At 43.3% G+C, this 21,176-nt stretch overlaps 1 protein-coding gene across 5 annotated transcripts in view; it reads left to right on the plus strand.

Annotated features, from left to right (window-relative positions):
• Positions 1-9,828: 9,828 nt before the first annotated feature.
• MAST4 (microtubule associated serine/threonine kinase family member 4) overlaps positions 9,829-21,176 on the plus strand; it is a 546,144-nt gene continuing 534,796 nt past the window's right edge. For 3 of the 5 annotated variants that reach the window (XM_034656301.1, XM_034656302.1, XM_034656303.1), the window contains exon 1: positions 9,830-10,526. In XM_034656301.1, the coding sequence (XP_034512192.1) occupies positions 10,167-10,526 (360 nt within the window). In that variant the 5' untranslated portion in view covers positions 9,830-10,166. Of the gene's footprint in view, positions 10,527-21,176 lie in introns of all 5 variants that reach the window. The other 2 variants (XM_034656299.1, XM_034656304.1) reach the window with 2 other exon arrangements.

Here is a 21,176-nt window from a genome sequence, read left to right on the forward strand (position 1 = left end):
GCTGGGACTTCAGTAGTTAAGTGAAAAATATGTTCCGGGGCGCCTGGGTGGCTCAGTCGTTAAGCGTCTGCCTTCGGCTCAGGGCGTGATCCTGGCGTTCTGGGATCGAGCCCCACATCAGGCTCCTCTGCTAGGAGCCTGCTTTTTCCTCTCCCACTCCCCCTGCTTGTGCTCTCTCTCTCGCTGGCTGTCTGTCTCTGTCAAATAAATAAATAAAATCTTTTAAAAAAAATATGTTCCTATTTTGCTCAGCCCTTTCTTATCTTGGAGCAAGAACCTATTTCATCGGTTTTAACCCCTGCTCCTTTCTACACAGACACATATCCCCCCAAGGGTTGGGCTCCTAACTCAAATTTTAAACTTGAATAATAACAAATAGTTGAAGTGTTCCCTCTGTTCCTGTAACAACAGTTTAATGATCATAATCTGATCCAGTACGACTGCTCTACTTCTGCTTAGGGATCATACACCCCTTTGGAAATCAGATAAAAGCTCTAGGTGACCTCCCCAGAGCGATGCACGTTGACAATTCCAAGAGCTCCTGAGGCCAGTACTACCTTTGAAAGGTCCATGAATGCTCTGGTTAGGAACCCAATATTAGTAGAAAGAGCGTAACTCGAGAAGGACCTTGGATTAAATCCTAGCCCCACCTTGCTGTGTGACTCTGAGAAACACTATTTCATTTCTCAGCACTAATTTCTTTATCTGTAAAAATGGGAATTGTACCCTTTAATTGGGGTTATTGAGGAGATTTAAAAAATAATGCATCTAAAGCATTTGGTACAGTGTCTGGCATATAGAATGTGCTCAGTGCGTGATAGTTCTTTTCCTTCGTGAGATAATGAGCAGGGAAATGACTGATGGGTGGAGCAGGCATCCTGAAACTGATTCTCACACCCACTTTACCTGATGGCTGCAAACATTATCCTGGGGGCAGATTAGTACAATTAATCAAGACCTGGAGACTTTTCAAATCTAAAGCATTCTAGTTTACCCTGTTAGCCAAATCTTTTGACACTCTTCCTACATCACGATGGTTCCTCATGGTGTGAATCCCATCTTCCCAAGATAGAAAGCACAGCTCCCTCATGTCTCAGTTTCTTGTGCCTCCAGGGTAGAGTCATGTGACTTAGGCTCTGCTAATCAAATGCACAGACGGAAACATAGATACTGAAGTGATTTATGTGAGGAAGCAGGTTGGGGCAGGGCATCCATTTCACCGGCACAGATGGTGGGAAGGCCATGTGGTTCGGAAATCATCCAGGAGCAGCAACTCCCTTTCCAGCCAGTTGTGCAGTGAGGTTCTGCGGATTGTTCCTGCAAGCTCACTCCAGAGCCTGCTTCTTCAGTTCTCCCAAAGACTCTTTGAGCATTCTAAGATCTTTTAATAATTCACTTCCTTCCTTAACCACATAGAATGGATTCTCTGGCTGGCTTCTAAGAACCTTTACTTTCACATGCTGACATGTCCCACGATTTCATGTCATCTTCCTTCCTGCCACAACAGTTCCTTTGCATGAATTTTGCAACATGGCTAAGTGTTATAAAGGGTCCTAATATTCTCAGACAGGAATGGGGTTTCCACTAGAATAGAGCTTCCTATAAACAAGGGCACAGATTCTTTGTACCCTCACTAGCATGCTGAGTGGTAACCTTGGGTTCTTATAGCTTACCGTAGCGTTTCCTGCTTTGCCAACACGCTGCACCAGTAAGAAATTGCAAGGGCTTGTCAAGTGTTCCTTCCACCCTATTTGCATCACGTGCAGGTAGTTCTAATTAGTTTGGCTGTTTTTGGAAGGCAGGTAGCTGGGAAGAAACTTAAGTGAACATAACAGTTATAGTGGTTTGAGATGAAGATTTTAATGCAATTATTATTTTATTAAAAAGAGTAACTAGTCAGGAACGAAGTCACCTTATTACATACACACATTTCCCCCCCTTCCTAAAATGTGGCTTCTTTTAATCAAACTATACAGGTCTTAGACTGAGCAAACTGTAAACATAGAATTTTAGTAAAAGCGGTTTAAAGCCATGTGATAGCAGTAGTCCCATGCACTCACTCAATAAATACTTATCATGAACTCTTGTATGTCAGACATGGTGCTAGGTGTTGGCACAAATAATGTGCTAGATAGATAACGTTCTTTAGTCCTCAAGATCCTCGTAAGCTAGTAGGAAGACAGACAGACAGACGATTCTGACATAGTGTGGTGTTAGGATCTATTTCTGCCATAGCTGGAAATATTTTTTTTCTGCCAGTTCACCATTTTTTCTCAAGCATTTTAACCGCCAGTAAAAGAAATCCCTACTTATACCTGGAACATGAATGGTTTCCTAAGATCTGTTGGAAGCAGCACCATTATTGAGGTCAGGAATATGTTTTTAAGTTTAGTATCACTCCTAGCTTTCAGATGACGTTCAGGTGCCTACTTCCCACCTGGACTGGGTGACCAGTGGATTCAGGTCAGCACCCCTGTAATTTTTACAGTTGCTTGGTGGCAAGCAATAGCTTATTTTAGCTAATTCATTCAGAAGGAAGTTTCATTGCTAGTTCAGATAATCAAAGGAAAAGCCAGAGAATAAAACTTGGAGAAGTGCTGGAACCGCAGCAGCTCTGGATCTAGTTAATGGGAGACAACTGAGAGCTTTGTCCAGACACCACTTCCCTTACATTATTCTTCTCAAGATTCAAAGTCCAAGGATATCTCACTCCATTAAGAGCATCAAAGCTGCTAAGAAGGAAATAGATAATTTATTAAAAATAAATTGGAATGCTCTTTCCAAAAGGAGGCAGAATGGATATAAGGCAGCCAGATACCAAATATGTCTATCATTATGTTTATGCTCCAAGTGTATGATCCCCATACCACCAACCAGGGACATTTTCCTGGCCATAGCATTGATGTTGTTACAGTGTTGCCCCGTACCTCAACTATCTCAAACTAGTCTACTTCTTGAGGTCAAGATAGGAAAAAATTATTTTCTTTGATTAAGGAGAAAGAAAGGAGGAAGGAGTTTAGCTATTGAGGGCTGGAATAGTAGTTCATAATTTTGACCACTATTGGATTCACCTAGGGACCCTTGCTTTTTAACATTTTATTTTCAACTAATTTTAGATCTAAAGAAAAGTTGCAAAAATAGTACAAAGACTTCCCTAATATCCCTTAACCTGCTTACCCTAAAGATAAGCTTATAGAACCATAGTAGAATCACCAAGAAAAAGCGTTCACATTGGCGCATTATTAACTAAACTATAGATAGGCATGATTCACATTTCACCATTTTTTCCATGAATGTTCTTTTTTTATTCTAGGCTTTCTTCCAGGATCCCACATTGTACTCAGTTATTACTTCTTCATTTCTGTAACAGTTGCTCACACTTTCTTTATCTTTCATTACCTTGTGCCTGTTGGAGAGTACTGATCAATCTGTACAAGGTACTTCAGTTTGGGTTTGTCATATTTTCTTATAATTTGAGTGAGGTTATGCATTTTTGTCAAGAATGCCACAGAAATGATGGCATAGCAGGGAGTTCAAGATGTTGATATGTTGTATTGCCGGTGATACTTATATGGGTAAGTTGATGTTGGAGGGGTTTCTTCACTGCACAGTTACTGTCTTTAACTTTGTATTGGTAAGTATTGGGAGGAAGAACTTCGAGCCTAGGCAAATCTTTTTTCACTTCAAACTTCAGCTTTTTAATTTGAGCACCCATACTTTACTTTTTTTTTTTTTTAAGATTTATTTATTTTAGAGAGAGGGGGAGAGAGAGAAAGAGTGAGCACGGGTGGGGAGGGAGGGTCAGAGGGAGAGAATCTCAAGTAGAATCCCCACTGAGCACTGAGCCCCATGAGGGGCTTGATCCCAGGATCCGTGAGATTGTGAGCTGAGCCGAAATCACAAGTCAGACACTTAAAAAAGTAAGCTACTCAGGTGCCCTTTGAGCACACGTCTTTAAGTCTTACCTGCAACAATTATTCCTTTGGTGTCTGACTTCTGGTGATTCTCTATTTCCCTCTTCTTTTCCACATTTGTTAATTGGAGCTCTATTGTGAAGAAGCACTATCTCTGTTCTTCCATTTAAGTTTTTATTTCATTATTTATATGAGTTCGGACTCATGGCTATTTATTTTATCTTATGACTTAAAGTCCAAAACTATCATGATTTATTTTGTTGCTTAGATTGGTCTAGCGTTGGCCATTGGGAGCTCCTTCATGGTGGCTACCTATGTTCTTCTGACAAAGTCCTATCTTTTTTGAGCATTTCCTTGATTTGTAGTACCATGAGTTGTTGCAGGCTTATCTTGTATTTCCCTGCCTTGGCCCTGAAATGAGCCATTTCCTACCTAGGGAACTTGCTAAATCTTAATGTCTACGCCCCAACCCAAACCACTTATCAGAAAACCTTGGGGATGGAACACCAGTATGTTTTAAAGTTCCATTAGTAATTCCAGGTTTGAGAACCGAACTGGAACAGTACTTTGCTAACCTTAATGTGGCTATGAAGTCCTCACAAATCTGTTAAGATTCTGATAGAGTAGGCTTGGGGTGGGGACTGAGATTCTGCATTTGTAATAAGCTCCTAGGTTGGCTTATTGGCAAGCCACACTTTGAGGGGAAAAGGACTAGAAGATGCTATTTCCTCAAGTACAAAAAGGCTTAAAAATTACCCCTAGGGTTGCAAACTGGCTCATGGCTGTGGAAGGAGTTGCTACTTCCTAGGTTACTCTTCAGCATTATTTTATTTTCTAATTAGTCGGGGTTAGTGGTGGAAGGAACTTCTTGCCAAGCAGTGTAGATAGAGTCAAGGAAATTTCTCTATGAATTGAAAATGGGAAACAGAACCATTTGACTCTGAAAGCAAACCACTATAATGAATAAAAATGAGTAAATGTGTTTGCTTGTTTTCTGTTTCCTAAACAAGCAAAGAGTACTGAATAAATCTTTTTGAAAAATGAAGAGTGATAATAAAAGAACATTTCATGCTGAAAGCATAACAAAGAAATCCCAGATGTGAATATCCATCTTGTCCATCTTGGAAAGACAAATGCAAAAAATTGGAGTCTTCTGTGGGAAATAGGTCACCATTTTGAATTTTGTTTAAACAGAATCCTCGAGGGAACATTATCCTCAATTCTTTTTCTGTATTAGCTCAGTTTTTCCAGCTGTTTTCAGAACATGCATATTTCTATGCAGCTGCTAAGTTGTCTTGGTCTCCCAAAGGTAGCTGTACTCCAAGAAAATAGGAACAAAGTGGTCCAAAGAGATGTCCTTGCTGTCAGTCAGGCTCATTCTAGTCACCTTCTATTGAGCCATGCACATTTGCCCCATAAAATGGCTCTTTGATTTCCAAATTAGGAACATCTTCAGTAATCCTCAAGCTTTAGTATACTTGACACTCCCTTGGACTGGTGCTTAAAAATGCTGATTCCCAGACCTTGGGCGAAGCCAGGGAACCAGCATCCTTTTTTCTTGTGTTTGCATTCTGATCTGCTGCGAGTGTTTCATGTACAACTCACTGAGGAACCTTGATCTAAGAGATCATATCAGCAGCAGATCTGCAGGCTTCTTTTAATTTACTCACATAGCTTAGTTTCCCATCCTTCTCAATCTCTACGTCAGAGACTCCAACAGCTGCAAGTCACGTTACTACTCTTCCTCCCTTGTCCTTTTCAACCATCATTTAAAGATTTTTCGACTTATCTTCTGGAACCTTGTCCTGTAACCCTTCCTTTCCTGAGAAACTGTGGGAGCTTTTCCTCTCAGCTGGGTGGTCAGAAACAGCCATGGGCTGGATAATGCTACACCTTCTGGTTTAAATTAGAAACTGCAGTCTAGGCCCCTTCAGTGACCACATTTCAGTGATGTTTACTTTGTCCTGAAATTGCATTTCATTGGTCAAGGGGGAGCAGGCAAACCTATCATTAATAATGATGATAAAAAAAAAACCTGCCAAAAGTATAGCATCATCATCTTCATAATCTAAAGATAATATGACAGTATATTAAATAGGAACATATTTACTTGTAATTTTGAATAAATGTTTGTTTGGAGTTGATGTTGCCCTAATTTTCATGTAGGTAAGATGGAAGGACAATTGATTTCAACTTTATTAAATTGTAAACCTAATCCATAGGAGGAAGGTCAAAACAATGGGAGTGGACTAAGGATGTGATGACTTTTCCTCCAACATCCTCCATCTTGAAGAAACAAATCTTGATATTCACACTTGGCCTCACCCACAGACAGAGACTGGCAGAGACAGCAGAGACTCCCAGAGGCAATATCTCCTGTTACTTAGGAGGACAACAGAGAAAACTAAGGTAAATGTTTAATCACTGAACACAATGAATACTTACTCAGGTGCCCAGAGGTTCTTGTCTTTGAACCACGCACTTGGGGCCATGTCTCATACAACGTATGGACACCAATTACCCTGTCCTTCTACTTCTGTAGGCTGGTCTGGTTCTGTCATGTGAAGTTACACCGTTGGCTTTCCAAGAGCTATGACTAAGTCATTTTTATTTTTCTGGCTCTTGCCTACAATGACAATACAGGAAAAAAGCCATACTTTTAAACCTAACATGAGGGACGTTTATGAGAAGTCCTTTTGGTGAAGTCCTTTCTCAACACTGAGAAAGATGATTATAATTTATCAGATAAGAAAGGTGAACCACAGGGTTCTGATCAGTCAAAACTGATTCAGTTCCAGTGGTTTGGCCATATCTCAGCATTTGTCCATAGGTCTAATTGTGATATTTTTTGGGAACTAGCCTGACCTTCTGATTACCTTCTATTTATAGAGTCATCCTTTGAGCTTGCCTAGTTCTGGTCTGGAAACTCTCAGCCTGAACTATAGTCATATTTCCCTTGTGGGTCAGCTCTGGGGATGATTAGGTCCACTGCTTTCGACTGCATGTGTCACAGTGGAGTGTGAAATATATTTAGCTGATCACAACTAGCATTTTTATTTTCAATAAAATGTAATAAAATTTCAGACTGCATTGCTTATAGGAACTTAGGATAAGTATTATTTCAGGGAATTTTATTTGTAGTGTATTTATATGTGTCATGAGTTGTAAAATATATTTCTTGTGCAGGGCTAAGGTTTAAAAAGTTAAATACTGATCTAGTACTTGATTTTGATCGGTAGAGGCTAAGAGCATGAACCCTGAGACCAAACTGTTCAAATCTGAATCCTGGCTCCATCATTTGACAGCTGTTTGACTTTGGGCAGATTATATAACTTTTCTGTGCCATAGTTTTCACATGTTCATGGATGTAATATAAGAGTAATAACAGTGGCTACTTTGTTGGGTTGATATGAGGTTTACAAAAATTAACATTTGTAAAGTGTTTAAAAACATTGTAAGTGCCTGATAAATGGTTGCAGAAGAAACTATTCTCCAAGTATCCTTTCATATTCTTTTACATATTGAATCAAGACAACCATGTTCCTGCTCTGTGGATATTTGTAATGTAGCATGTAAATATGTGCTTGAAAAAGGGGTCTGTTCTGAATAGCATTATATTGGAATGTTTAACAGTGCCTCGGCAGCAGACCGGTGGGTTCAAACCACAGTTCTGTATCTCAGGCGCTTAGTGACGTTTGGCAAGCTATTTGACTTTGCAGATCCTCAGTTTCTTTATCTACAAAGTGGGGCTAATAGAGTCTGTCTTATATGATTGTTGCCAGGGTTAAATGAGACCACCTACAGACAATGCTTAGGGCTCAAGCAAGAATCACAATCATTGTTTCTCCTGTTAGTAATTCAGATCATGTCATTGCCTCCTCTTTCCCGATGCACTGAAAAGCAACCTCTCCTTTTCTTTCATGTGAATGGTTTGCTTAAGTCCTGATTTCACTTTTGCTCTGGCGAATCAACCACATAGGGGTTCAGATAAAGACCAGTACTCCTGACTAGAAAAGCTATTGTGAGGCCCAGGTCTGGATTCTGACCGCCCCACTGTGCTCTCTCTGCAGCCTTGCTGTCACAACTTAGCCAAGTCACTAGAATTGTCTTTTTGCCTCAGCAGGTATTCACATCCCCACAGATAATCCCGAAGTGTCACAATGCAAGCCTGACAGCCAGAGCCTGCTTTGCAATACGGCTGTCTATGGCAATATGTTCATGCTGTATTTCCTTCCACTTCATGGGGGTGGGGTGGGGGAGGAAACTGATCAGGACAAAGCTTGCTGTCCAATATAATGAAGTGCTTTGTGTGATGTATCACTTGTAAATACCGTGATAGCATAAAAGGGCTCATTAGCTGAAGGGGCTTTCAACTCCAGTTCTTCAGTTCTTAAGGACCTTTGACAAAACTGTTCTGATAAAGAGAAATGTAAGATTCTTGAGGACCTGTTAACTGTTTTTCTGTAACTCCCTCCCTTTTCCCATGACACATTGTTCTTGTAGCACTACACAGCTTTAAAAAAATTAGTAATGGAGATATATTATGCAGCATCAATCTCTCTTCTGACCATAAGCTCCTCAAGGGCAGGGGACCTGCCTTATTCATCTTTGTATTCCCTGCAAGCACCTGGCACACATCTCAATCAGTGTCTGTGGAATTTAATCAGGTTGAATTTATATCTCAGGTCACAGTGCCAGATCTCAAAATAGGGCTGGAGCTGAAGGCAAGTGAGGAATCATTTATTTCCCACTGCTAAACGGAGTGCTGGCTTCTAAGAAATTTAAGTCACCCAGTAACCCCAAAGGATGCATTTTCCAGCCCAAGGGAGGGCTGCAAGGTGATTCTTGTGCTTTTGGTGAAAGTTTTTTTTCTCCTAGTTCTTCCGGGTAAGACAAATGAAGCCCTTGGTCTTGCTTCCTGCTGGTTTACAATCTAGGGCTAGGAGAAAGTAAGCTGGAAATGTAAACTCTTTTCCTGCTCTGCTTAGCTGATATGGAGAGACAGGTAGTGGGTAGGGCTACAGAGCCCTTTCTAATTCAGCTTTATTTAGGGCTGGGGACAGAATTGGGCATATTCTTGTTCCCAATTAAATATAGGGGCATTATGTGTTATTTTCTTCCCTTTCAGAGGTACAAATCCTTGACTTAAACTTCTAGTTTATAAACAGAAATAAAGAAAATAGTCTTTGGAAAACTATCCATGTTTCCAAGCCATGCACTCTACTGAGGCTTTATGTGTGTGTGTGTGTGTGTGTGTGTGTGTATGCACATATATCTATCTATTTAGATATCTACTTTTTAGATATCTATTATTTATCTAAATAACTAGCTAGCTACCTAGCTAGATATTTTCAGCCTATAACCTGACAAGACAGGTATTAATGTCTCCATTTCCAGTTGAGGAAACTGAGGCCCAAGGCGTTTAAATGGAGAATCCCCGATTGGTTATCAGGTCCGTTTAGACCCACTCAGTATAGCACGAAGTTGCCCCCTTTCTCCTCCAGCATGCGTTCGTGTGCGTGACTGTGTTTCCTTTTACTCTTAAAGTCCTATCACTTTTTCTTCTGGTCAGTTTCCTCGATTTTACTTTTTCTAAACAAAGTCCAGTTCTTCTCCAAGGTCTCACCGCCCCCTCAGCCATCTCTCTCTGGCATGCCAAGGCCGGTCAGCCGCTCCCCCGCCAAGTTCAGAATTCCAGCCTTTGGCTCGGATTCCGGGTTCCACTCCCACCCTCCAGGGCTCCCCCCTTCCTCTCCCGAGTCCCTGGGGGCCCCAGGCGCTCCGGCAGGAGCCCGTAGTCCGAGCCTCGGCCCCGCCTCCCCTACCTGACGCCCGTGCGGCCGGGGGCGCCGCAGCCTCCGCCCACCGGCGCGCCTGCCCTGCCATTGGCTCCCCGGGCTGCCCGTCTCCTCTGCCGGCCCCGCTCCTGCCCCGAGGCAGGTTTTGCTGGCGAAGCCGCAGTCCCGGCGGCGCGGGCGCAGCGCGCAAGAATTGTGGAACGTAGAGCGCGGACTCGAGCTGGCCTGTCCCCGCGCGCGGGAACCCCCGTCGGCCGCCGAGTCTGGGCGGCTGGTAACTTGGCGGTCACCGCGGCCGTGCCGCGGCCATGTAGTCGCCGGCGGGGCTCCCCGCAGCCCGGGAGCGTCGGCGAGAGGAACCCGGAGCCGCGCAGCCCGCAGCTTTCCCTGGAGACGCTGAGTGCGCGCCGCGTCCCCGCCGCCCCTCGGGCCGCACTTTGGGCCCGAGAGGGAAATGGGGGAGAAAGTTTCGGAGGCGCCGGAGCCGGTGCCTCGCGGCTGCAGCGGCCACGGCCCCGGAGCTCCAGTCCCTGTGGTGGCAGCCGCGTCCTCTCCAGGCGCTTCCTCCGCCGAGTCCTCCTCGGGCTCAGAAACTCTGTCGGAGGAAGGGGAGCCCGGCGGCTTCTGCCGCGAGCAGCCGCCGCCGCCGCTGCCACCGGGCGGCGCCGTAGGCGCCCGGCCGCCAGCCGCGTGGGCTCCCGCGCGCGTGGTGCTTGAGCTTGGAGTCTGTGCGCCGCCGCCTCAGCTTCCCGGAGGAACCGCGCCACCCGCGCCCCGGGGCAGCAGCGCGTCGCAGGAGGAGCAGGACGAGGAGGTGGGCCCCGCCTTCCCCCCGCTCGCCCCCTCCGGGTCCCGACTATCCGGAGACCTCAGCTCTCCGCCCTGCTCGCGGCCCCGGGCGGAGCGCACCGGGGCATGGGGAGAGGGAGGGACCCCAGATGCTTTGCCCCGAGGCCGGGGTGATGGCAGTTAGGAGCCTCCCGGTGGGTTCCTGACTTCCCGTGGGTGTTACCTCCGCGTGTGTGTCTTCAGGTGCTGTCTGATAGTGTGCTTTTTAAGATGGCAAAGCAGCAAACTCCTTAACGTCTGTATCTTCTACGGTGGGTGTGTGAGTGGATGTGATCTAGACGCCTAGCTTGTTCCGCAACTAAGAGCTCATTTTCCGAAGTGGGCGTTGCTTCCCGTCGAAGCTGTCGGGCCGAAGGGGAGTGTGGTGAGGGGATGGGTGTGAGGGGAGGAGGTGGTGTGTGAGTCCTGGCAGACGAGTGGAAGCAGTACCCCCGGAGTTGCGCGGAGGCGTGTCAGTGACGTCCCCACCCCCGGGATCCCCTGAGGGTGGTTTTGGCTGGTCCGCGCTGCCGTCGGTCTTCAGGGAAAGGGGGACTCTCAGCTTTCCGTCTGCGGCGCGGACATGCCTGCCTGCAGCTCCCATTCGGATTATTCCCGGGTGTCCAGATGCACGCTGATTGCCAAACTGGATAGAGAACCTCCCATCTTCTTTGGGAGCTGGGGGGGGGGTGTTTCTGTGTCCATCCTGATTTCTTGGAAGAATGTTCTCCCAAAACTTGTGGGTCGCGTCCCGACGCATTGGGCATCTGACTTTGGTGTCTTCTCCACTGCTTTTGTTGGCTTTTTTCGGCTTTTGGAGCTCAGTTAGGGAAGGATAGGGTTCTTCATTATCTTTAAGATTGTTTGCTTTGGAGGGTGATTGTGCGGAAGTCATGTTGGTCAGGCAGTGCTATAAATAAAACATCATCCTAACATAGACTCTTTGTGAAGTACATTTTTCAGTGCCAGAGTCCTATTTTTCTCCTCTCCGATGGTGTTAGCTTTAATATGTAATTGTCTTTGTCTCTCAGAATATGCAAGTTGAGGTCAGTGTCCTGACATTGGCCCCCTGGGACCTCAGTCTGAACGCAAAGAGTGGATCTGGCACCAGGTGGAGGAGTGAAGTTCTCATTGTCAGGTCAATGACTAACCTTCTGGCAGTAACCCTGACTGATTTCCCAAAGCCCAGGAGGATTGTAAGGATCCTGGATAGGTGTCTGGAGACCTGCGTTCTAGAACTGTCGCTGCTCCTGAATTGTGAGGCCTTTGGTCAGTTGTTGCATTCCTCTGACGTTCAGTTTTATCTGTACAATGATGGGTTTGAACCAGTTAACTTCAAGGTAAAGTTCATTTCCACGTGACTACTCTCTTTTTGCTGATCAGGAATTTAGGATGCATTGATCATTCAGATTGATTTTAGGGACAGGATGGCAGGAGTTAAGCTGAGTGCCACACCTACCACAGAGCTGTCAGGGTCCCTCAGTGGTTGCGTCCTGTTTTGAAGATGCCAAGTATGTGCCAGGTGTTTACCCTGTGATACCTGCCTCAACTTTCAAGATGAGCAGACTTTTCACTGGGCAGCTGGGGGTATGCCCTCACTAATTTACTACTAGATTCTCATTTAGTGTTTTCATTAGTAGAAAAGATGCCCATTCTTTTCTGTGTAGCTAGGAGAGGGTGCTCTGGGGTAAATGACATGGTCTTGCATATCTTGGGTGGGGGAAATAGGGAACTTCCACTTTGGATCCTAATTCTGGAGCACCCTAAACCTGGCCTTAGGGTGACAGTGTTTGACTTTCTCGGAAGTGGATATAATGATAGCTTATTTCACAGGCAATGCAGTGAGGATTGGTTGATGGAAACATATTTTGGAAAGTGGAATGACTAAATAACATTGGTCAGTATTTGTGAAATCTCAGAATTGGATGTAAACTGATACAGTATTGCAATTTATTGTGTAACTTACTCTGTGGCAGGGGTTGCTGGAAGTTATCCAGGAGTGGAAATCTTGACTTGCTCTGAGGATTTTAAAGTGCTTACTGTAACTGTGGAGTTTTTACCTCCTCAGGAGTACAGAAGTGATAGTCTTGGTGAAAGGCCTTGAAGTCCAGTGCGCGTTTTCTGTTTCATTTTGTTTTTTCTCCCACAGGTGATTGTATGGTGCAGTGATTTTTTTTTTTAACTTTGCAGGGATTGTGGGCTTCTTTGAGAATCTAATGTAAGCTCTCCACCTGCTCCTAAGAAAATGAACATAGCTATAAATACTGTTCCAGAGGGTTCAGTCATGTTATAAACACTAAGTTAGTGGGAAGACCTGGGTTTGCGTCCCAGCACTGCCACATTAACTAGATGTGGGATTGTGGACCATTCCACTCATGTAAGCTCTGGTTTTGGCACCGTTAAATGGGAATGATAGTAATAGAGTTAGGCATTTTACACATGCCATTTAATTTACTTCTAGTACAGTATCTAATATATACTATTACGTACTAAGTAAATATTAATTTTTCAAGTTAATTTGTGATGAAAGTTTTGTGAAATGGGCTGCCTTGTTATTTTTATTTATGCATAAATAACCTGCTGCTTTGAGAGAACCTGAGACTATGTGTATGTTCAGGTTATTCTCCCTTTTTTTTTTTTTTAAGATTTTTATTTATTTATTCGACAGAGAGAGAGACAGCCAGCGAGAGAGGGAACACAAGCAGGGGGAGTGGGAGAGGAAGAAGCAGGCTTAGCAGAGGAGCCTGATGTGGGGCTTGATTCCATAACGCCGGGATCACGCCCTGAGCCGTAGGCAGACGTTTAACCGCTGTGCCACCCAGGTGCCCCTATTCTCCTTTTATTAACATAAGCTGGGAAGCATTTTATTTATATCAGGTTATAATATGGCAGGACAAAGTTAGTGTGATGTTACTATTAATACAGCAAGGCCCTGAGTATAAAGCATTAAAAGGCTTAAGTGCAGCCCATAAGATGGGAAGAGATTCATTTATATTTTGAAATTGTTATGTCTAGCTTGGGAGAGTCATTGCTTTCCAAAGTGTGTTTTTTCTTTTTACAGTAACTTACTGCGTCACTTGTTAAAAAACAGCAAAATTCAAGTATGTAGTGTGTAATTGCAGTGCTAATTTTTTTGGGAACCTTGTTAAAGCTGATTTGAATATATCTAGTAGTGTCTTGTAGTATCTTGTAGTACTTTGTATTATATCTTACTATCAGCATTTGTGTGAACTTATTAAGTCTCATAGACTTAAATCAGTCCTTTGTGCTTTTGGTGCTTAAAAACAATGGTTTAGCAAGGCAATGACTGTAGTTCCTTTGTACTGAAAGTGGAACACTGGAGAGTTAGAGATGATGCATGTCATTTGGTTTAATAAACTGCATCTGACTCCCTCTGCTGCTTTCTTAAGTCTGTGCATTTGGAGTCTGTGGGTTTTGAGGGGTAGTGGGTTCTATTAATCTACAGTGATCTAGATTGGAGGACTGTTCCTCTGATCACATTTCTCAGATAGACTTCTAGGCACTTTGCCCTGTCCTTTCCCAAAGCAACTGGTGATGACATTAGTGAAATACTCAGGTGCTGTTTGCTTTCACTGAACTCTTCGAGGGCAGGGATTTTGTTCTGTGTGCCTAGCACTGTACCTCTAATACATTAGTAGGGACACAGTGAATATATGTTGAATGAATAAGGAAAAAATGACATTTTTGAAAATAGTTGTGCATTTGATTGAAGGGTGACTGTATATTCATTTGTTTCTGTCTGTTGTGAGTTATGCTCAGACCTCTAGATCTCTTATCAAAAATATCCCATGGATCCAGGTTTTTTTTTTGTTTTGTTTTAAAGAAAAGGGGAGAAGGGGCAGGGATGGGGCAGAGGGACAGGGAGAGACTCTCAAGCAGGCTCCATGCCCATCACGGAGTCTGATGCAGGGCTGGATCTCACAACCCTGAGACCATGACCTGAGCCGAAATCAAGAGTCCAACACTGGACTGACTCAGCCATCCTGGCGCCCACCCCAAGATTCAGGTAAATTTTGAACAAAGCCAAATCACTGAGGTTCTATTCAAAATACCTTTGAAGGGACTTGTGTATTAAGTCTGCTTTTCACTGTGTATATTAGAACTTGAAACTTTGAAGGATTCTTAGAATGGCTGAAAAAAAGGCTTAGTGGTTGAAAGGATTTTCAACTTGATATAAAAGCGGCTCATTTATACTCTATGACACTAAAGGATTTGTTTTGTTGACCTATGTTGGGAAACAGTTTCCTGTGTTATAATAAGCATGGTTATGGGATGTCTTTGAACTGTTCTATTAAGTAGTGTTTGAGTACTGTGTTTAGCAATACTTGGGGTGTGTGTGGGATTCCTGCATGTGATAGTGATGCAGCAGGTGAATTTCTGGTGTTGATTGGTTAAGAAAATAGCAAAAACAACCATGGATTCAGTAAAGCTTTTCTTCTCTTTCTCTCTCTCTTTTAAATTTTATTTGAGAGGGAGAGCATGCACGCACATCTGAGTGAGAATGGTTCGGGTAGAGTGGGGGCAGAGGGAGAGGGAGAAGCAGACTCCCTGCTGAGCGCAGAGCCCGACTCAGGGCTCTGTCCCAGGACCCCGAGCTCACACCTGAGCTGAAGCAGCTGCTTAACCAACTGAGGCACCCAGGCTCCCCTCAGTAAAGCTTTGCTTGAGTTTGTATTTTATTAATCACAGCAGTGACATAATTTGAATAAAAGCATAAATCTTGGCGCATTTATTATTTAGTCTCCTTTTTTGGCTCACTGTTTCAGTAAGAGAGCCACAAGCTCAGAGAATCAGTCAAGCAGTATATATTGCATGAGACTCTTCTGAAGCACTGGCCTCAGTGTTAAGGGCCTGAGAGTGGATGAGACAGAGATAGCTTGGATCTCACGAAGCTTCTAGTGTCGCTGGGGGAGATAGTCCCTAAACATACGATTACTAGTTGGTTTCAAAGGTGGTAAATGGGTACAGAGGAGCAGACTGTGAGGGAGTGTGTCTGTATCGTGTAACTCATTTAGTCTGGAAGGTGAGAAGTACCTCACTGAGGAGGTGATATTTGAGCTGAGACCTCACGGATGAGTGGGAAATAGCTGGGAGGAGGGAAGGGGTCAGAGCCGTGCAGAGAGCAGGTGGCCGTGAAGCAGGAGAGAGTATGGTGGGTCTGTAGGTTGTTTGGCATGCAGGAGGGAGCATAACATCAGATGATGCTTCAGAGAGATGGCGTAGGGCGTCCGGAACCTTTGGGACTTCATTCCAAGGGTACTGGGAGTCGTTGAAGGATTGAATTAAGAAAGTGGTATGATAAGATTTGTGTCTTGGGAAGGTGGTAAGCATGAAGCCCAGCTGTTGAGAATGGCTTGTGTAGCCTGTTTAAATGTTCCAGGGCTGGAGCTGATGATCTAGAAGACGGTGTCTTAATAAATGGTGTGTACATGGAACAGGGGGCTCATTCCTGGTAGTTCAGGTTCTCCAGGTAAACACATGGGAAGTATCGTAGAAAAAGAACTTAGCTTTCTTCAAGAGATTATCATAGTGTGAATATTAATGCCCCTTTTCACCATGATGTTGCCTTAAGCCTATTATTTTCTTGGAGGAAAAACTTTATTAACGGGAATGGTGACTGAGAAGAGGGCCTTGCAGTCATTCATTTCCACAGTAAATTGCAGGAAAACATGTACCCAAGGTAAATACAAGGTGAAATTGCCCTGAGATTGTATGAGCTTCCCTGTTGATGGGAAGTGTGGTGTTTGTGAGCCAATACACATTATGAGCGTCTAGCTTGCTTGCTTGTATTTTTCTAGAGAAGGAAGGGTCAGCATCAGAAAACTCAGGAATTTGCCCTTTCCACCTCTGGTCTGAGGTATTCTAGGGAAAAGTCGATATTTATATTTTGCCAGTGTTTTACAGTCAGTGACAAAGCTATGTATTTTCTCAGACTTAGTGGATACAATGTGTGAATGAATCCAGTTGTTTCTCAGTTTGTCCCTTTGAGGAAGGGCATGGAAGAACTATAATGCGGGGTGCAAACATGATAAACTGTAGAAAGAGCTTGTTAGAAATATTTCTCACAGGATGCCTGGGTGGCTCAGTCAGTTAAGCGTCTTCTTTTGGCTCAGATCATGATCCCAGGGCCCTGGGATCAAGTCCTGCGTTGGGCTCCTTGCTCAGTGGGAAGACTTCATTTCCCTCTACTTGCCGCTCCCCCTGCTTGTGCTCGCTCTCTTTCTGGCAAATAAATAAATAAAGTCTTTAAAAAAAAAAAAGAAAATTTCTCACAATGAGGAGGATCCATCACAAGGTGGCTTGGCATTGGAGAAAACAGTGTGGTGTATGTGTATGTGTGCATACACGCACATTTATATCTTAGAAAAGATGACTAGACTTTTTGGATGGAATAAACCCCATGCCATTTATAATCACGTTATCACAATCTGTATTGTTGTCTGGAAAGGACTTGCGCTCCTCTCCTTCATCCTGTCAGGGCTAGCAGCCAGTTTTTCTCTGCTCTAGGGTCAGGGTCAGTAGTGCCTGAGGGTATAGACTAATGACACTAGTTCAGCCACTTATGGGTGTGTGACTTTGGAAAGGTTATTAATGCTGGGACTGTTTTCTCATCTGTAAAGTGGTCATGGCAACGTTTATTTCAGAGGGTTGTCGTGAGAATTAAGAGGTGCCTTATAGAGTACCCAGCATGATGCCTGGCACACAGTACGCATTCCATAATGGTATTTGTCATTACTACTAAGTATGGAAGAGCTGGTTTATGCACAATGTCCATGCCATAGCCAGGAATAATTAGAAGCCTAGAGGTCCCTTCCCTGATGGATTATGCTGCCAGCCTGTTCTGTTGGTAGTCCTCACAGGCCCTTTCATTAATGAGTAGGTAGATATGTAACATAGTTATCACTTTTCATTTCATAGAGCATTTCTTATAATGTACTAACAGGAAAGCTTTACGGTGTATGGTTCATCAACCCTTCTATTAAGATAGCACCTCTCTTTTACTCATGGAACCTGCTCTTAGTGATCATTTATTAAATAATATCCTAAAAGACTCTAGCCACATGTAAATTACTGGCTGTGCCCAGGGATTTAGTCAGAAGGCAGCACATGGGCCATGTGGAGAGGCTGTTGAGATGATCATGAGCTTCAGCATTGTAGGTAATGATTTGGAGGCTGAGAAGGGAGTAACAGGACACATCAAATGATTTTCTGATAGCCAGCGTTGGCTCATAAAAGCATTAGGGTGAGGTGGGACTACGCAGGTGTTTGAGGGGCCACCCCAGTTTCACAGAGAGGAAATCTGTCAGAAAAAAGTACAAGAATGCATGTATGTAAATTGTGCCCCCCCCATTTTGTTTTGTCTCTTTGGGGGCACTGTAAACACGTCAACCTTTAAGGCAAAAATAAAAATAATCTAGGAGCACTTACTGTAAAACTCAAGAGCTGCTGCAGGGACTGCAGTTTGTTTCCCTCTCACCAACCTCATGCACTGCCCTGCATTCTTGTTCAGGTCGCTAGTTATATAACGGCATTGTTCAGTTCAGGATTCTTGTTCTCGTATGTTTCCAATATCTTGTCTGATTTTTTTTTAATCTGGTACTGTTCTTACTGTTCTTACTCGGTTAAAGCGTAACATAAGATTCAGCATAAGTCTTATCCTGAGCAGCTTCTGTGTATTTGTCTCTCCCTCTCTATGCCTTTCTGTCTCAGCACACTCTCACCTTGTTCGTAATCCCTGGGAAGAATAGGAGAGAAAACCCTTCCCCTGAAGGTGAAGTGTTGGTTCAGGACCGTGGTCAGCGGCACACATAGAGTAAAGTCACACTTCAATGTATAGAACTTGTGTGCAGTTTCTGGTGGACCCTCGCACTTCTCTTAATGAAGAGCATTCACTGTTTATTTAATGATTTGACTTCATAACTGTCTCATATGTGTCTGTGAGACAGTCTGTGAATTTGTACCCTAAGCTTGTACTCTTTTGCCAGCCCATCAATTCCTTTCTTGGACACAGTCGATATAATTTTGATTATGGTACTTACTTCCACTGAACCTTTCAGCCCAAATGGTTTGTACTGATATTGGGGGCTGGGGGGAGGTAGGGATGTGGGAGAGAGAATGGAAATACTGACAAATTGGCTTTCTTTTCTTAACTAATTTCATAGGCTATCATGTGGAAAATGAAAATTTAATTTTATTATTCTTGACTTTGTAATTGAGTGGTATTTTCAGTGGCTGGCACTCACAGGTGCACCTTATTTAGTATGGATAGTGGAATGCACATTAATAAACTCACATCAAATGTGGGTCTTTTGGCCTCTTAGAGCTTGGTCAGTTCCTTTTTTGATAAGCCGAGAAGTTAGGTATGTAGTTCAGTCCTGGCTGATGATTTTGTGCCTTTCTATGCTTGTTTTAAAAAATAATACCATCGGGGCGCCTGGGTGGCACAGCGGTTAATCGTCTGCCTTCGGCTCAGGGCGTGATCCCGGTGTTACGGAATCGAGCCCCACGTCAGGCTCCTCTGCTGGGAGCCTGCTTCTTCCTCTCCCACTCCCCCTGCTTGTGTTCCCTCTCTCACAAGCTGTCTCTATCTCTGTCAAATAAATAAATAAAATCTTTAAAAAAAAATAATACCATCATATCTCTGGCTTCTGGTGTTAATGTTTGTTTTTTAGGCATTTCTTTAGGCAGTGATGGGTATACGTTTTGCAGTGTAGGAAGGGCCCCAGTGCATCATCAGTGGAAGAGAAATAAAATTGGGTTAGAATTGGTTAAAATCTTACATCACTGTACGTGTCACTGAGACTTTGATTACAGAAGTTACAAATTTAAAATTGATTCTTAGGGTAATCATTGCTTCCTAAACTACCTTAAGGTTTTGAAATGGGAGGCAGTGGTGATGAAATCTATTTTGTGTATAAAGGTTAAAGGATTATTTTCACAAACAGCTTTTTTTATGAATAAATTGTTTCTCTTAGGAGGGTGTCTAGCTCTCCTACACATGTAACATAAACTAAGAAAATCTGCTTTGTTACTCCCTTAGTTTTAGCTGGGGTGCTTAGTTGAAATTATCTGAAGCTTAATTGATATGGTTTGAGGCTTACTTGAAGTCATCATCACCTCAGGCTTGTTTTAAAAGGGCAGCTGTGGGGATTCTCCCTCAGGTGTAGCCAAGAGGAGGAGGGGAGAGTTGCTCCAGACGGAAGGGCAGCCCGTGATGCTTGTTTGGAGAGAGGTCCCTGTTGAAAAGTTTGACTAAAAGAGAACTTCACTCACGCTCCTCTTACATGAGTAGAGTACCTATCAGGAAGACTCAAGAAAAGGCTGTCCTTTCATTTTTGTGGCCCTCTTGTGACTAGTGAGTAGAAGCTCCAGGTTAAGTTGGTGTGGCTTTAGTTTAAAGATTGAGTGTTGTGTGAGCGTCAGAAAGCTACAGAGAAGAAGAGGCAAATGGCTTGTCAAATAAGGAAAGACTGCCTTCTTTTTGCTCTGCGTTTTGGTCCTTTAACTTATGTAACTGTTGTTTGAAATACTCCTTTTGTGAATTTCACTTGATGTACCACTTAATGTCTTTGAAATTTCTTGGTGTTTTGTTCTACGGACATTGGCTAAGTTACCCTCATAAGCTGTTGACTGCTGCGTGGGAAGACAAATAGGGTCAGAATGGTTCTAAAACTTTTTAGGACTAGTTTTGACCTGTGGTGATGGATGGCTTTTAGACATGGTGCAAAATCGCTATTTGAATAAGAGATAAAATGGAAATTACAACTTGGAACTCTCCATTTTATTAAGTCAACATCAGTTTTATTTTTGGGAGTTACACTGTTGAAATTAGAACATTTCCACCTGGAGCTAGCTGAGGTTAACAGTTTTAAAATTAGGGAATAAGACCAGCTGGACGGAGTTATACCTGTAGAGAAGCAACTTGACATTTTGGCATTTTTTCTTTCTTCCCCTTCTGAAGCGTGGCTGTGGAATTTTAAGAAGAACATAGCAAACCACGTTAGTTGGAAGATTGTAGTAAATCTTCAGTTGAATAGAATGTTTGGGGGGGAAAAACCATTTTTGGTTATGGAATTGTATGATTCACCAAAAACTTAAAAGCCCTTTTTGTTCTCACTTTCTTGTTTTCCCTTTTTCCCTGTAATGCCCTGGTGTGGTTTTCCTGCCTTTACTGTTGTGTGAACAAGGTACTTTTTTTTTTTTTCTTTTGGGTAATAATTTGACATCTCATCGTGCTTTAGGTCTCTCATTTTGGGCATCAGTCATCTTTGAAAACTATCGAAGATGTAAAAGTATGTAAGAGGAGGTAGAGTGTGAGGATAAAAGTGCACGCACTGTTCATGAAAGTAGGTATTTTTTTTTTTAACTTTAAAGTTGAAGATGGCTCACTGTGTTGTACACCTGAGACTAATGTAACATGTGCCTGAACTATGCTTGAATTACAAAGGTGAAGGTGGCGGGAGAAGTTCTTTTTCTGAGGGTTGCGCTGTATCTCTTTGTTCCTGGGTTAGGCCAGCTCTTGTCTATATTGTTAATAATTGTGCAGGACTTCACAGTTTGCCTTTTCTGATACTTCATTTGTTTTCTCATTCCCATTTTGTGCAGTTGTTCTACA

This window comes from Ailuropoda melanoleuca, chromosome 3 (assembly GCF_002007445.2).
Source record: "Ailuropoda melanoleuca isolate Jingjing chromosome 3, ASM200744v2, whole genome shotgun sequence".
Lineage (NCBI taxonomy): Eukaryota > Metazoa > Chordata > Mammalia > Carnivora > Ursidae > Ailuropoda > Ailuropoda melanoleuca.